We start from the raw sequence: 16,959 nt of genomic DNA, 5'->3' as shown, positions 1-16,959 counted from the left end.
ATAAATCCAATACCACTACAAATTAAGGTTGTGTCCAAAATCGCCCCCAATACCCTCATTCACTATTCCCTACATTACTTAATATACTTCACTTGAAGGAGTGAATGAAAACAAGTGAGTGAATTCAGACACTGAGTGCACCAGAATGGCTGCCACTTTTGAATAGTTTGTGCTTGCTGTTTAGTAATTATTTGAAACTTAGCAAACTGGCAGCTCAAGTAGTAAGATGAAAAGATTTATCTTGATCTCTGTCATGGAAACTATGTATAAACTTTAAATAAACAATTTAATAATCAATTAAAAAGGAAATTATACTTGTATGATATTACGCTGTACCCTCGTTGGACTAGCGGTTTGGAAAATAGGCGCCATCTTCTGGTCAGACGCGGGAATTCATTCGGCATGTGACTCTCAGGGCATTATGGGTATCCTCTAGCCGTTGAACTTACATCGGTTGTACACTCGTTATTGCAGTGCATTGTGGGATTGAATGAGTGTACTCGATAACATCCACTATGGTTTCGGACTCTACTAATTCTTGTCCCCTCAAATATTGCCCTATTTACGGGTATAGAGGGTGATTTCGGACACAGCCTATGTTTGTAAATTTTCGAAATATTTCATTAACAAATTGTCCCTGCCTGCGCAGTCCCCACAGCGCCCCCACAAGACGTGGATGCCGTTGCGCTCAACTCCACCACCATCAAATTCACCTGGACACCACCACCCCAGCAGTTCATAAACGGCATCAACCAGGGATACAAGGTAATAGTGTAGAGAAAGATGTCAGTGTATGAGAGAAAGTGAGACACTGGCTCACATGTTCCATTAGAGGTAAAATATTCAATTAAATTTGCCTGGCATTTTTATTGTCTTCTGGGGGAGTGCATTCATGATTGATTGGCTAAATGCCTGCAAAAACAGCAGCTTTAAAATCAAATAAATAAAACAAGAGTAATTAAAACCTAACAATGTATGTTAATCACGTTTTGTTTGTGTCTTGTTGTTATTTCGCATCTCTCTCACAGCTGCTGGTGTGGCCCGAACACTGTCCGGAATGCATTACCATGGTGACCATTGCCCCCGAGTTCCACGGGTCACGTCACTATGGTTACGTTAGCAATTTAAGAAAGTTCACGTGGTATGAGACGGCGGTGCTGTGCTTTACCACGCCTGGCGATGGGCCAGCTAGCACAACACAGCTCATCCAGACACATGCTGACAGTGAGTACACACACAAACACATGGAAACCAACAACCAACGTTGTCAGTCAAAATCCGATTATTTGTGTATCCGACTGGAATCTGATCTAAAATGATTGTGTATCGCAACTGTTCAGATCCGATTTGTGTGTGCAGCTCTTTCGTTTTCCGGCATATCTGCATTCCGTTGCATTGGTAGGCACACGCCAACACCAATAACAGCAATAACGGCAACATGGAGGGATTTGCAATAGAGATGTTGTCTTGTGTTTTCTGAGGCAGCGGCAGAACCATTGGAAGCTGGGATGTTGTGGAATGTTATATACAGTTACTGTTGGTCAGAAATAGTGTCATTTGTTTCTGCTCTCTATTTTAGCAGAAAACGTTGATACTTCAATAAAAAAGAAATAAAAAGAACTGAGAGCTCTATTACGTCTCCTGAGCAATGAAGAGCAACCTCTAAGCAATAAACGTGTCCTCTGGGATAAAATGTTTTGCTTGCACTCCTGACATGTAAAATCATATTTCACACTCTTGCAGATACCCACACACTCTTACAGACAGTCTGTCTGTATTTAATTGGAGACAATCGACTAACAGTATGCTCTTTACTTGAAAACTGTCCAGGAGGCTTTGAGAAAGAGATGCTTGAGAAACAAGCCTGTTTGTTTGACATTTCAGTCACCAAAATCGATACGGAGGAGAAATTTGGCCCTTTCACTATGCATGCCGCAATTTGCCACGTAATTGTGCTTTTTACATCGCCATTGATTAGTCTTTTCGCTGAATATATATTGGCCACCCAATCGCTGTTTTCACGTCATGCCACAGGCACGTAGAATCAGCCTTGACTAACCTGCAATTATTGAAGCAGGATCACTCCTCTCAGTCAATGCACATGTGCTCGCTATTGATTGTCGCACCATGCATGTATACACTTGGAAATATGTGTGAATGCATGTGCAGCTGTTAACAGACAATGTAATTTTCATCAGATGATAACAGCATGTGGTCTTCTTTACACTGTTAAGCCACAGGAGCTTGTTTCCCATGAATAGCTCAATCACACAAACAGGTTAGACACACAAACCGTTGTGCACACGGTCTCGCTCTCTCATCTCTCTGCTTATTTGTACTAGAAGAGCTACTGCTTTTCTGTAGCTCAAAGAGTAGAGCGTTGGTGCTTGCAACGCCAAGATCGTGGGTTTGATTCCCAGGGAAAGCAAGAATTGTTAAGAATGTCAATGTGTGAACCTTGAAATGCTTTGGATAAAAGTGTGTGATAAATGTAAATGTAGAAAGACTTAGCAGCGTGCTCGTGGAAGCATTATGTGGGAAATTCGCTTCGTTTTTGTCTGGATCGTTAACTGGATATTTTGATTGATGTTCCCTGGTTGTTTTGAAACTTTCGGGTTTAATTTTCCAAAGAATGGAATGGAAACCAAATGAATAAAAGTTGTTAAAACCAAGGAGGTCTGAAATACCTGCCGAAAGCTATCCATTAGCGTTAGCGTTAGCTAAATGAGTAAGCATCAGGTGTGCCTATTTCACGGCAAAAACAATTGGCCACTTGTAAAAGATCAGCTACGATATAATAAAATAAATGAGATGTGTATCAGAATTTGTGTTATTTATGCTGATTATAGTATTTTAGTAATATTTTAACATTTTATAAGCTTTTGTCATTTTTATTATTTTTTTTAATAATTGAATTACTTCAACTTAATTATTTCAGTTAGTTGACAAATGCTAACTAATATTTCTTTTTTATTTTGTTCTTTTGACAACACTTCTCAGAATCAACTCTGTATTATAGCATCTATTAGCAGGGACTATGCTAACCAGCTAAACCTTGACCTCTTGGTCTGAATGAGCGACACTTTGACAAAAAAAACTGAATTGAAAAGTAATTGATCTGCAGTGCAGTGAGTTGAATGGAGTATTACGTTCTCATAAGCACGTGATTGATTAACCTGTCAGTCTAGCGTGACGACTTCCTCTGATAAGGTCCGCTTGACAGTGCGGGTCATGAGCGTTTGGCACACGCGTGTTAGATCTAATGAGATTGAAGCTTTATCCGCACACATTAACCACTGCGCTTTTCAGGCAACTGTCATGTTCGCCTGTCAGATGGATTGTCTTGCGGGGGTGTGTATGCATGATTGATTAACCACTAAATGACTGCTAACTTGTGTGGGTAATTGCCAACAAACACATAATTTGCTTTCGCCTGTTTGCATTTGTGATGCAACGATTCCACAGCAACAAGCTCTTGTTGGGAGTATTATGGTCTTGCGGACTGAGGTTGCAGGGTAATCCTTTAACATGAGCGGTTTTTAAAGTGTCCATAAAGTAGTGCCCAATAAATAAGAAGCTTTATATCACTCACACAATCACACACACACACACACATGTTTGAGGTCAGAGCGTCAACAAACCTGCTGTGTATTCATAGTTGTATATCCCCCGCAGACAATGAAATCATGAGGCTATGTTGTTTAAAGAATTCAGTTGTTTTATGTCCAGCTCTGTATTTGACCTCTGTATTTGAACTTCTACTTCTAATAAAAACACACTTTTTGTATGCTTACGCGCTCAGAAAAAAGCACTAGCACTAGCATGAACAGAATTTAAATGCATACATCCATAAAAAAAAATTTAAGCATGCTGACTTCAGAGCTAAAAATCATTTTGCTGGTTTTAAAGGTAAAACGTTAGATTAAAAAAGTACAATTCATCTGTTTAGGTGTAAATATGACATGACATAACATAACATGTCATGTTACTGTGTGGCTTTATAACACGCACGACACAGGAGATGTGAGGGAACAATCTTTAATAACTTTAATAAGAAAAACAAACAAAGCTACAACACTTAAACACTGACGAGACCGAACAGTGAACTGAAAGAACTACCTACATAGGGTGAGTAATCAACATAAAACAGAACCGGTGCAGGAACTAATTAACAACCAGGGAAACTGGGAACTCAGGAAAAACACAGGAAACACAGTGAAAATTAAACCAAAACAGAACAGAATATACATGTTACAAGTATAATATAATATAATATAATATAATATTTATTACATTTACCAGAGAAAGAGTGTCAGTTAACATGCAGTAACATTGCTGAGTGCACCTTTACCTTTATGTTTGTGTGTTGTAGAACCGGGCCTCGTGACTCAAGTGAGCTTCACTGAGATCTTGGACACATCTCTGAGGATCAGCTGGCAGGAACCAGAAGACAAGAATGGCATTATCACAGGTGAACAGGCTCAATCATCCATCCATGAGCTACAGCTCACCCACCAATTCACAGGAACGCTCACTAATCTTTCCAACGCTGCATGTGAAGGTGTCCTAGGGATTGACTTTTATTAAAACTTTATTGTTGTTGTTTTATTAAGATCCTTTCATGGATTGATTTTATTATTTTACCCCTGTCCCAAACCTAGAATTTCAATATTAAAATGTGAAAAAACATCATAAAATGTTTTAAAATTTAAATGAAGTGTTATGTTAAATTAAACATTTAACATTTGAATATTTGATAATCTAAATAAACATTAATTGTTATGAAAATGGTTGAGATGAAATATGAAAAAATCAAGGTAAATGTCACATGTGAACAGTATGTTTTTATTCTGTCACTACCAGTCAAACTGTAATTTAAAATGACGTCAAATCTAATTTCCACTACTGTCATTTGCATTACAGAATGCTATTAAAGGGATAGTTCACCCAAAAATGAAAATTATGTCATAGTTTACTCATTTTAGTCTTACGGGTTTGGAACGACATGAGGAGGAGTAAATAATGAAAGAATTTTTATTTTTGGGTGAACTATCCTTTTAAATACAGTACATAACATGAGATGTGATGCAGATTACAAAAATGGCAATTCATTTCTCCACACATTATTATTGCACAAATTAGAAAGTGTGAAACTTAAAAAAATACATGATTTTGAAAATACCTGATTTACTGTCATGTTACATATTAGTAAGTAGAGTGAGTTGCGTTACTACTCTACTTTTAGTTACTCCGCAACAATGCTCTGGATTTGGTTGCATAACCTTCTTACACTAGTCTTAAAAGTTAGTTAGTAATTTCTCATTTTTCTTCAAGACTTGTCATTACTTTTTCTTAAAATCAGTTGCATAAAAAGGTAACTTGGTCTAATTTGAATGTGAAAAGTTAGAACTAACTGCTAGTCCTTAAGACTATGGCTAGGTTTATGGAACTAGCCCCTGTTGTAGTTACAGTAGCTGTGAGTTAATTGATTCTCTTTATCTTCAGTGTGAAGCATCATCCATGCAAGGGACCGTAAAGAAAGTTCAAATCAGCCAATTATAAGAGAAGGTTACTGCCTATGTAGACATCCAGCAGTGAGGTGGTTCACTAAGCCTACATTTCTCTTTCTCTTTCTCCTCCTCTCCATAGGTTACGTCTTGTGTTGGGAGGAGGACGGTCAGAACGAAACCCGCGTATCTCAGACTCTGTCCAACTCCACGCTGGCGTATAAAGTGACCGGGCTCACTTCACTCACCACGTACACTCTGCAGGTGGCTGCCGTAACACAGGCCGGCACCGGTACTGCCACCTCATCGAGCATCTCAACAGGACTGCCGCCAGGTCTCCACACTCTCAAACAAACACACACTTCAATGCTAGCATCACTTTAATGCATCAAATTCTCCCTTGGGGATCCGTGATAGTCACCATGTTCAAAATCTAAAGGAAATTCAGCACATGAAACAGGATGCCGCAGTGGGGCGCATATTTCACATAGACCAGCAATCCGAGACACAGTCAGTAAGACTGTAATACATCACATAGAGTCAGTACGAAGCTCTTGGGGTCGCTGTGTGTGTGCGCGCGTGTTGGAGAGAACATGAAATAAATGATGATGACCAAAAGCCAAGCTACACTCATTATCTCCCACTGATATGCTGTGGAGTCAGGAAAGAACGAGCTTTATCTACTGTTGAATGAGCCACCGTGAACCAGCCAAATATCATTATCAATCCATTTAATTACCAATTAATCATATACCCAAACACAATGCGCACTGCTGTACACAAAAGCTAATCGACTCTGAAGTGAGTTATGGGCCCATTTACAGGAGTTTTCTTTGAAGGATAATGAAGACACAGGATGGAGAAAACAGGCAGTGAACAGAACAGAAAATGTCGAAATGTTTCAATTAGAGCAGCTTGTGAGTGACATAAATATGTTTTGTTGTGTTGGTAAACAGAGCTACCTGGTGCTCCCTCCAATCTGATCATCGCTAACATCAGTCCTCGCTCCGCCACCATAAAGTTCCGCCCCGGCAGTGACGGCAAAACTGCCATCTCCAAATGGATCGTAGAAGGACAGGTGTGTAGGCGCGTGTGTGTGTGTGTGTGTGTGTGTGTGTGTGTGTGTCAAATTGAGCAAACTCTCACATTATCAAAGTGGCTAACTTTCCCACAAACGGCTAACAATGTTTACAGAATAGTTACCTTTTCCATCAGTTGCGATTTGCTCTGTACAAAGTTGTTAACTTTGCCACAGATGTCAGTATTCTGTCTGCTGAATGAATGGTTATCTGTGCCACAATTTAAATTTTTGTTTTATTTAATTAAAAATGTTTTTCATTAAAGGGATACTCCACTTTTTTCGGAAATAAGCTCATTTTACATCTCCCCCAGAGTTAAACAGTTGAGTTTTACCGTTTTAGAATCCATTCAGCCGAACTCCGGGTCTGACGGTACCACTTTTAGCATAGCTTAGCACAGATCATTGATTCTGATGAGTCCAGTAGCATTTCTTTCAAAATGACCAAAGAGTTTAAATATTTTTCCTATTTAAAACTTGACTCTTCTGTAGTTAAACCGTGTACTAAGATCGACGGAAAATGAAAAGTTGCGATTTTCTAAGCCTATATGACTAGGAACTACTCTCATTCCGGCGTAATAATCAAGGAACTGTGCGGCTGTACCATGGGTGCAGCAGGCGTAGTGATATGACGCAGCGCCTGAAAATAGGTCTACTGGTTAGACAAACTTAGTCCCGGTCACGTTGGAAGAAGTTACCGAGCTGGGGACTATTTTCAGGCGCTGCGTCATATCATTACGCCTGCTGCACCCATGGTACAGCCGCACAGTTCCTTGATTATTACGCCGGAATGAGAGTAGTTCCTAGTCATATAGGCTTAGAAAATCGCAACTTTTCATTTTCCGTCGATCTTAGTACACGGTTTAACTACAGAAGAGTCAAGTTTTAAATAGGAAAAATATTGAAACTCTTTGGTCATTTTGAAAGAAATGCTACTGGACTCATCAGAATCAATGATCTATGCTAAGCTATGCTAAAAGTGGTACCGTCAGACCCGGAGTTCGGCTGAATGGATTCTAAAACGGTAAAACTCAACTGTTTAACTCTGGGGGAGATGTAAAATGAGCTTATTTCCGAAAAAAGTGGAGTATCCCTTTAATGGGATAGTTTCTCTCCAAAATCAACTTTGTCAAAAATACCAATATTTTCTTGACAAAATGGTTTACTTGGCCACAAATGTCAATATTCTGCCTTTGCCACAAATGGCACTTTTCTCTGTTAAAAAAAATATATATATATATTTTCATGCATTGTAGCTTTCCCACCAATGGTATGCCACTTAAAGCAATTTTCTCTCTTCAAAATAGTTTACTTTGCTGTAAATTACACTTTCTCTCTCCAAAATGATTAACTTTCCCATGAATGTCAATATTCTGTCTGCCCAATGGTTCAAATGGTATCAAATGGCACTGTGACACTTGTATGGTAGTTTTCTCTTTGAAAATTGGTTAACTATCACTTATAACAATTTTCTCTCTCCAAAATGGTTAACTGTGCTGTAAATGACATTTGGTTTCTTTCCAAAATGGAAAAATTAACTTTTTTTTTTGCAAATATAGACAAAAAAAGTAGATGTTATATACATTCTCTCTGCTACAAGTGGCGCTTTTGTCTCTGTAATATGGTTCATTTTGCCACGCATTTCAAATTGTATGGCTTTCGATTGGTTAACTTTGCCAAAAATGGCAATTTTGCATTGAAGGGTGTTTGTTCTCTCTGAAATAATGTTACCTATGCCACAAATTGCTGTTTTCCCTGCCAAATAAGTAACTTTGCGACGAATGGCAATATTCCTTCTGCCGAATGGTTAACGTTTCCACTAACTGCAATTTTCCTTCTGTCAAGACTGCACTGTGGAATATGACTCTTCACTGTATGTGCTCATAAGTATAAACGTGTTTATAAGTTTGTGTTTATTTGTGGGTGTGTGTTATGCCCTTGTCTGGCAGGCTGTGCTCCAGTGAAGATGCTGTTGTCTGACAGGTACTTTATCTCCAGGGAGAAACAGGCTTGCTCTTGCACTAAAACATCTTCCCCCAGAGAAAACGCGCACACACACACACACACGCACATGCGCACACTCTGTATGTGACACAGTACGAGAAGGCTAAGGAGATGTCATGCACCGTGTCTCCCAGCCCTTTAGGTGTGGTGTGTGTGAGCATATGTGTTAAGCCCCTCTTGGATGGCGTCCAGTGTTGTGCAGCGTGAAGAGAAAAACTCCTCCTAATGAGATCCCTCCCTTTTCCCCCCTCCGTTTTCTCCGTTCCTGTCTTTAATACTGTTTAATCGAGGGAGAGCAGGAGGGAGGGAGTCAGAAGGAGGGATGAGAGAAGAGAGAGGAGAAGATTAGAGGTACTGAGGTGGCACTAATGGGGTCTTAAGTCTATGGGTTAGAAATCAGCTTGTGTTGGTGTGTTTTTTACAGCTGACTTCTTCACAGCTGTATCCGGGACCTGGCCGGTTGCTGATTTCGATTCCCTTTGTAATTCTTTCACCTTTCCTCTGCTCGAGCAGGGCTGCACAAAACACGCTGTGTAGACATGGTGTTTTCATGGAGACCAAGTGCTAGTTGTTTCAACATATGGTTTATAATATTTAAAGGGACATATCTTAGAAAACTGCAAGATATTTCTTGCAAGATTTTCTTCCTCTCTCCACAGTTCTCCCAGATCATTAGTGAATATTAAGCTGCAAAAACAATGTCACCAACTGGAGCTCATTAACATATGACCACCATTTATATACCAACACCTGTTCATTCATAAAGTGATAAAGGTAATCTGTCATCATTACTGATGTTGTCCCAAACCTATAGGACTGACTTTCTGCCAAAAAAACAACAACAGAATTGATCATTTTTGCTCATATTATGAAAGTAAAATGCACTGAAAAAAATTTTTTTCGTTGAAATTAATACATTTTTTGTATCGTAAGTGGTTGCATTCAATTGATTTTATCTACATTTAAACAAATGCATTAAGTTGAACTAAAATTGATTAAATTCAACTTAATGCATTTGTTTAAATGTAGATAAAATCAGTTGAATGCAACCACTTAGGATAATTTTTTTTATTCATTTCAACAAATCATTTTTTTCAGTGTGGGTCCAGCATTGTATTGGTCTCCATTAACTTTCATAATATAGACAGAAAACGTACGGATTCAAATTTAAGGATTTTGTGTTTCCCAAAAGAAAGAAATTCATACATGTTTGGAACGGTGAGTAAATGATTACATTTTTGGGTAAACCGTCGCTTTAAACTCCCTAGTCCATCCAGATGAATGATAGTGTGAACTGTGAGATTGGCCAATCATACCAGAGCTCATTTACATATGGAAATTTGAAAGGTGCAGTAGCCAAAAACAATCAGAGGCTCAGCGAGAGAACTGTTTTCTGTGAAAGAGCCCTTGACTAACAGGATAAGTGAACTTAAGGGGGAAATTGAAATGCTTTAGAAGTGTAAAATATGGCCCCTTTTAAGTATTTTGACAGTTTATACATGATAATGATAGGAAAGAGCTAGCCGCATGATATTAATCACAGGTTGCTCTGTGAATAAATGGAAGCAGCTCTCAGGGAGGTCCTAGAGGAAATGTGAGTCACGTGGTTGTTTGAAATGATAAGCAGTTTTTGTTTGCAAAATAATGACTGGTTGCATTATCCTGTGTCTCTTTGTAGCTTTTTTTCATGTTGTGGATCTGCTTTTTAATTAGCTCATTACCTCATTAATGCCTTATTAAGATCAGTGTGGTTAAAAAAACAAACACTTTACGGCTCTCGAATGCCATTGTGGATACCCTATGGCAACATGCTTTTGATTAGTGTAAAAAATGGGAAACAAAGGCAACAGCCCTGATATGGAGTTTGTGCTGCGGGCAGCTTGGTTCGGTTTGCTGTTGCTTTTCACTGTCAGTCTAAAGTTTTCCTATCATCAGCTTTGACTGCTGAATCTGGCTCTCAGTATATTTGAAATGACACTGGAGGAATGAGGAATGCAGGATGTGTAATATACACGGTATGGGGTACCTAGATTTGCCCATATTTGCTGTATACATCATGTGAAACCTAATATGGACTAGAAGCAATCTCAGCTCTAATTTTAACATCTTATTTGTGACTCATTTGTTGACTGTCATGTTGGTGTCAGTTGACTACCAATAGTTAGGGCATTTTTACATAGAACTGGATTTAAAATGGGAAAATATCTCTGGGCTCTCACATGCTTGCAACACAATGTATTGCTATAGCACTACTATTGTACTGTAAAATGAAAAATCGAGTATTTAATAATAATAATAATAATAATAATAAATAATACATTTATTTACAGAACTGCAATACAATCCCAATGTTACTGTATGATTGTATATTGTGTTGTATATTGTATGAATGAATGTAATCTTGTATCTTTGACTTTTTATATATTATTATTATTATTAAAATATATTTTTATTAAATGTTACTAAATATTTTAATACAAATTAAATAAACCAATAAAGAAATGTATTACTATAGTAATACTACTGTACTATAAAATAAAAAAGTATATAATAATAATAATAATAGTTATTATTATTATTATTATCATTATTTTTAAAATTAAATAAACCAATAAAGAAATAGATTACTATAGTAATACTATTATAAAATAAAATATAAAACGAATATATAATTATACTTATAATGACTAAAATTGTACAATATACATTTTTATTTATTATTATTATTATTAAAATAGTTTTATTAAAGTGTATTGACTGTTGTAATACAAATTAAATAAACCAATTAAGAAATGTATAACTAATGCAATACTATTTCACTGTAAAATAAAAAAGTATACAATAATAATAATAATAATTATTATTATTATAAAACAAACCAATAAAGAAATTGATTTCTACTATTGTACTGCAAAATATTACACAAGCATATAATAATTATAATCATAATAATACTTTCATTTTACAGAACAACAGTAAAATTACAGAACTATCTTCCATTTCCAGTGTGATTGATGAAACTTTCTTTGCTCATTATTTGATAGGGCATTTTTATATAAAATTGGCGCAATTTAGCACAATATAGCTCAAATAGAATTATAATAAAATATTTGTTTATCAATTGATTACTGAAAACCACTCGCTGGATTAAAGATGTATTGAGGAGGTTATGCAACAACATTTACTACTATTTTTCCCCCCAAGATGAAAACTAGACGTCTCTACCTGCCATAAACATGCAACATAATGAGGTCATGTAATGAAACATACTACAGTTTAAAATGTTTGTTTGTAATACTGCATAGTCTTTCATGCGTGTGTGTTTTTTTTTTTTTTTTTTTAATAGTGTCTATATTCAGTGTAGTATGCCGTAGGCAGAACATTGTTCACTTCAAACACATCCTCTGTGTGGCCACAGGTAGGGACTGTGGGTGAGGAAGAGGAAGAGGAAGGGGAATGGAAGGTTCTGTTCGAGAAAGACCGTCCGCCAGCCTCAGACACTCTGGAGATTCCCAATCTCATCCCCTTCACTCAATACAGGTGAGCCTTTCTCCTTTTCCAAACGGGAAACCACTTTCACATCAATCAAATGAACCAAAATGTGGTGAGAAACGGTCCAAAAGCTCCAGTGTGAACGGACCTTCACAAACCCGCTAACTGTTTCAGTTTCGGTGTTTAAATCTCAGTTGTTTATGACCTTTCACTATTTAAATTGTTACAATCCCAGTGTTCCCTACAATCTCCAGCTATCTTTTTTTGTTTGTTTCATTTCTCCATTCTCTATCTCTTTCTTTCGTTCCCCTTTTCTATTTCTCTCCTTAATTGATTTTCTCAAGGTCTTGTGGAAAGATTGTCTTCTGATTCTCGGCACACAATCTTGTCCTAAAGGGATTACAGATGATCAGAGGCTGTAGAGATCTGTTATCCTGTCCAAAATCCCCTGTTACATATGCCTTGCAGGTTCAGGATGAAGCAGGTGAACATTGTGGGTTCGAGTCCCTTCAGTCAGCCCTCTCGTAAGATGCAGACCCTGCAGTCGAATCCAGATGTGGCCCCGGCAAACCTCACAGTGTTTTCTGCTAGTGAAACCAGCCTGAGGATTCGCTGGGAGGTGAGAAAGGGACAAACACACACACACACACACACAATCTTCAAACAGTTACGGTCAAGTTCACACCAAGTCCAGGTTTTCTGCATGTAAATGCGATTTTGTGTTCTGCACTATACTGTTAAAAAGTTTGGGGTCAGTAAGATTATTATTTTTTATTTTTTTAAGAAAAAATATGTTTTTTATTCAGCAATGATGGATTTCTGAAGCATCATGTGACACTGAAAACTGGGGTAATGGCTGCTGAAAATTCAGCTTTTCTGTCAGAGGAATAAAATACATTGTCAAATATATCAAAACAGAAAATAGTTATTTTAATTTTATTTTAATTTGTAATAATATTTCACAATATTTCTTTATTTTTTATCAAATAAATGCAGCCTTTTTGAACATTTCTCCGACTCCGAACTGCTTCTACATTTCTATTAACATTTGATAGTTAATATATTTATGTGTAGAACGGTGATATGATTTTTAAAAAATTCCAATCAGAGTAAACCATGATTAAATCAAACAACATTAACAGTTTAATGCAGGATATAAAATACCATACATAAATAATCTAATAAGATAAAATAAAAAGCCATTTCATTAATGAACACAATATTGAATTATTTTCATAACACACTGCTACATAATGTTACAATAACGTTGCAATATCCACATGGAATTTGACAAAAATGACTTCTGTGATGACATCAAACTCAAATGCCATCGAATTGGTGAAGTCTACATCAGACATACATAGATACAGTACATACATGATAAAAGTTTTTGAATGACTTTTCTATAAAACTGATAAAAGCATGTATCATTAGCGCCAGACATTAGATTATTGTTGTTTTTTTCATTCCCTCTAATATTTATATGCCATTTATAAGAACCAAGGAGCTTTAAAAGGTTTTCTTGCTGCATGGAAACAAGGTGGTTATGGATTTTCGTGTGAACATTATCATTAAACCTGGAGCACTCATGCAAATATAGCGATTTCCGCACACTCAAACACACGCAGAGATAGACACAAATACTGTCTGCTGCACACTTATGCTGGAAGAGTTTGACAGCTTACTTTTCCTCTCTGTTTTTTCTGCTATCACGAGCCATAGTGTCTGTCAGTATCAGATGTAATTGCTGTTATTTACTCCTTCAATTCTCCTTTTTTTTCCCCTCTCACCTTTTCAAAGCCTGAAGAGCGATCGAAGAATTTGAGTTGTAGAGGCACATAACATGAAAGCTGTCATTTCATAAGACAGGATTCCATTTAATCTAAAAAACAGCTCCTGCAAAGCCTCCGCTGGTCGTAGCAACACATTTGTGGGGTGCTGTTGCCGAAAAAAAATGACCCTCAGGACATAATAGTGCTTAATGCAGTACTTCACAAGCGCTGAAAACGAAAACAGTGACCTATAACCTCTTTTTTATGGATTATAATTTATTAAGCTCGTACTAAAACTTCCATGTAGCTGCCATTGAAGAAAAGGTTATACTTTTACCGCTCCCCTGTCATTTGCCAAGTAACCCACGTTTCTCGAATTTTATGTTTTTAATGAGGAGAATTTACACTGTGAGATGTATTTTATGAGCAGTTGCTGTGGAAATGCATTGAGTTTCAGAAGTATTTAGACAGCTAATTTTCATTTCTCATAATGAGGTGAACTAGCAAAACCATTCCGCCTGTACGTTTTGCAAACACAAAAACCTGAGTCTTATTCACTAGCCACTCATAATCTAGTTTAACTGGTTTCACCGCCAGCGTGAAAGGAAAAAAAAGCCACCACCGAAAGCATTTTTGATCATTTTCCCAAAAATGTATTGGCCCCCATAATTTGTTGTGTGAATACCTGTACACACAATATATCAAAAGAAAGAACAGAGCCTCTACTTTTAAAGGTCCCGTTCTATGTGATCCCATGTTTCAAACTTTAGTTAGTGTGTAATGTTGTTGTTAGAGTATAAATAATATCTGTAAAATTATAAAGCTCAAAGTTCAGTGCCAAGCGAGATATTTTATTTAACAGAAGTTGACTACAAAAACGGCTGGATTGGACTACACCCCTCTACATCCTGCTTTAGTGATGTCACTAGAACCGTAACCTCCGCCCACAGGAACACAGGCGTATTGATGGCGAAATGTCAACAGACGTGGTTGATGTTTATCTATAATCGGATACCGCAAAAGTTTAATTCGAAGTTGTTAGTTTGCTCTGTCCATTTCACCACGGACTGTTTTTCTAACCTGGGATAATATCAAGCAGACTTCTCTCAGCGTTTCATACTGACGAAGGGGACTATTTCAACTATATTCCAGCAAGCGGTAACTTAAGTAGTGATTTAATATGGAAGTAGCGATCACTCTTCACATCGTTCGTTTCTCTTAGTAGGATGAAAATAATCTTACTTAAACTGTGATTAATATACAGAAAGCGATCAAAGAACAATACCTTTCCAATCGTCCAAGCTGTCAATCACACAGCGCGAGTTTATATGGACACTTGCCAACACTCGTTATGAAATCAATGACGCTGTTACACTGCACAACGAAGCTCTTACTGTATTTATATGCCTCATGTTTGCATTGGTGAAATCATTAGTGAGTGCAGAAACTGCGTTGCAATGATAAGATCTTTCACGCGATCAACAGACTGTCATCTGCTCAGTGCTCATCACTGCAAACTTTTATGTGATGGGAATAGATCTAAATACTTAAAAAACTTCTCACGATTCGTTAATCCCGATAGCTGTAATAGTAAAAACGTATAATAGCTGTAATAGTAAAAGTTTTCCAGATAGTTCCACATGTAATGCCAGATATTTCATATGCAAGCATGTCAGCCAATCACAGCAGAGGGCGTTTACACTGAAGTCTCACAGCAGACACGCCCCTTCAAACAGAGTGTTCAAACCAGGGAATGAAATCAGGCTAGGAAATATGCCTTTTATTTCTAAATTATAACAATTTTTGATCTAAAAAACATACTAACATTATAAGGGCACCCCTGGAAACATTATAAAATAATAAAAATAATCCATGGAATGGGACCTTTAAACAAACAAAAAAACGTTTTATTCTAGCTTCATGTGTGCAACATTTTGAACAAAAAGCAGAGAAAAGCTCATTTTTTTTCAAAGACTACAACGTGCATTAGCAATGCCTTTATCGCTTGTTTCTGCTCCTTTTTTGCCTGTGTTTTGATCCAGAGGTTCAGTACTCTTTCAGAAGATGCGTAATAGCGCCCCCTACCGGAAACACGCCCTAACAGTGAAAACACGGCAACCCAGAGTTACCTCATGATGGAAAATTTGGTCAAAGCTGACCGCTGACTGAAAATAAAACAAGCTCATCAACAAGCGTATTGCTTGTTGTAACCATGACTAGTTAGAAAAAGAAAAAAAAACTCAAATTTACATGGATGAGAGAGCTTTGTTTTGTTTTTGATATCAACATTATATCAAAACATCATATTGCAACCAACTAAATATTCACAGCTTATTGTGGAGACCATAAGGAGTGAAACATTGATTTGGCCCGTGTTCATGAAGTCAATTGCATTCGTCAACTAGCCAAAAGCATTTTTAATTGAAACGCTTCAAGCAGTCAATGTACTGAAGCTGTGAACATCGTAAGGTTTGGAGTGGGTATTAAAAGTACTAGGCGAGCAACCATGTGCAAACTCTTGGCATCTGATGCTGGGAAATGTCTCTGAGCCATGTGCCAATGCGCAACGCACAGCTGAAGCAGGCGAGGGACTGAGCTGCATTACAGCCAATTTCAAATGTCATTTAATTTATGTTTATGAGGAGATTAAGGAACTTCCTTTCTGTTTGCTGCACACAATTTGACGCTTGTGAAGGTTTTCATTCATCCAGATCATCGTAGAACTTAGCTCGTAGGATGCGCTCTGTGACATTCATTTCCAATTCCTGTTGAGTATAGATTAATTTGCAACTATTTTAGCTCTTAAATTTCAGTACATACCAATATAATTGCCCAAAATGTGTTTGGATAACTTAAGTTTCTCTTTAAAAGTTTTTTAAGTCTGATATTATACACTACCAATCAAAAGTTTGGGGTCGGTAAGATTTTTTTTACATGTTTTTGAAAGAAGTGTCTTACGTATTCCAAGGCTACATCTATTTGAAGAATACAGTATTATTCTTCAAATAAATGTATTATAGTAGTATACAGGAATATTGTTACAATTCAAAATATATTAAAATCAAAAACAGGTATTTTGAAATATGATTCTTCAGATCAAAAAATA

At 37.1% G+C, this 16,959-nt stretch overlaps 1 protein-coding gene across 1 annotated transcript in view; it reads left to right on the top strand.

Moving 5' to 3' along the window:
* The window catches only part of sdk1b (sidekick cell adhesion molecule 1b), a 237,533-nt gene that overhangs the window by 179,602 nt on the left and 40,972 nt on the right, over window positions 1–16,959 (top strand). Inside the window, exons 18-24 of the mRNA XM_084401823.1 lie at window positions 650–765; window positions 1,029–1,224; window positions 4,373–4,471; window positions 5,650–5,841; window positions 6,464–6,585; window positions 12,008–12,129; window positions 12,550–12,700. Of these exons, the coding sequence (XP_084257949.1) occupies window positions 650–765; window positions 1,029–1,224; window positions 4,373–4,471; window positions 5,650–5,841; window positions 6,464–6,585; window positions 12,008–12,129; window positions 12,550–12,700 (998 nt within the window). The remainder of the gene's footprint in view (window positions 1–649; window positions 766–1,028; window positions 1,225–4,372; window positions 4,472–5,649; window positions 5,842–6,463; window positions 6,586–12,007; window positions 12,130–12,549; window positions 12,701–16,959) is intronic.

This window comes from Rutilus rutilus (assembly GCF_951802725.1).
Source record: "Rutilus rutilus genome assembly, chromosome: 2".
Classification (NCBI taxonomy): Eukaryota; Metazoa; Chordata; class Actinopteri; order Cypriniformes; family Leuciscidae; genus Rutilus; species Rutilus rutilus.
This window is presented reverse-complemented; position numbering and strand designations above follow the sequence as displayed.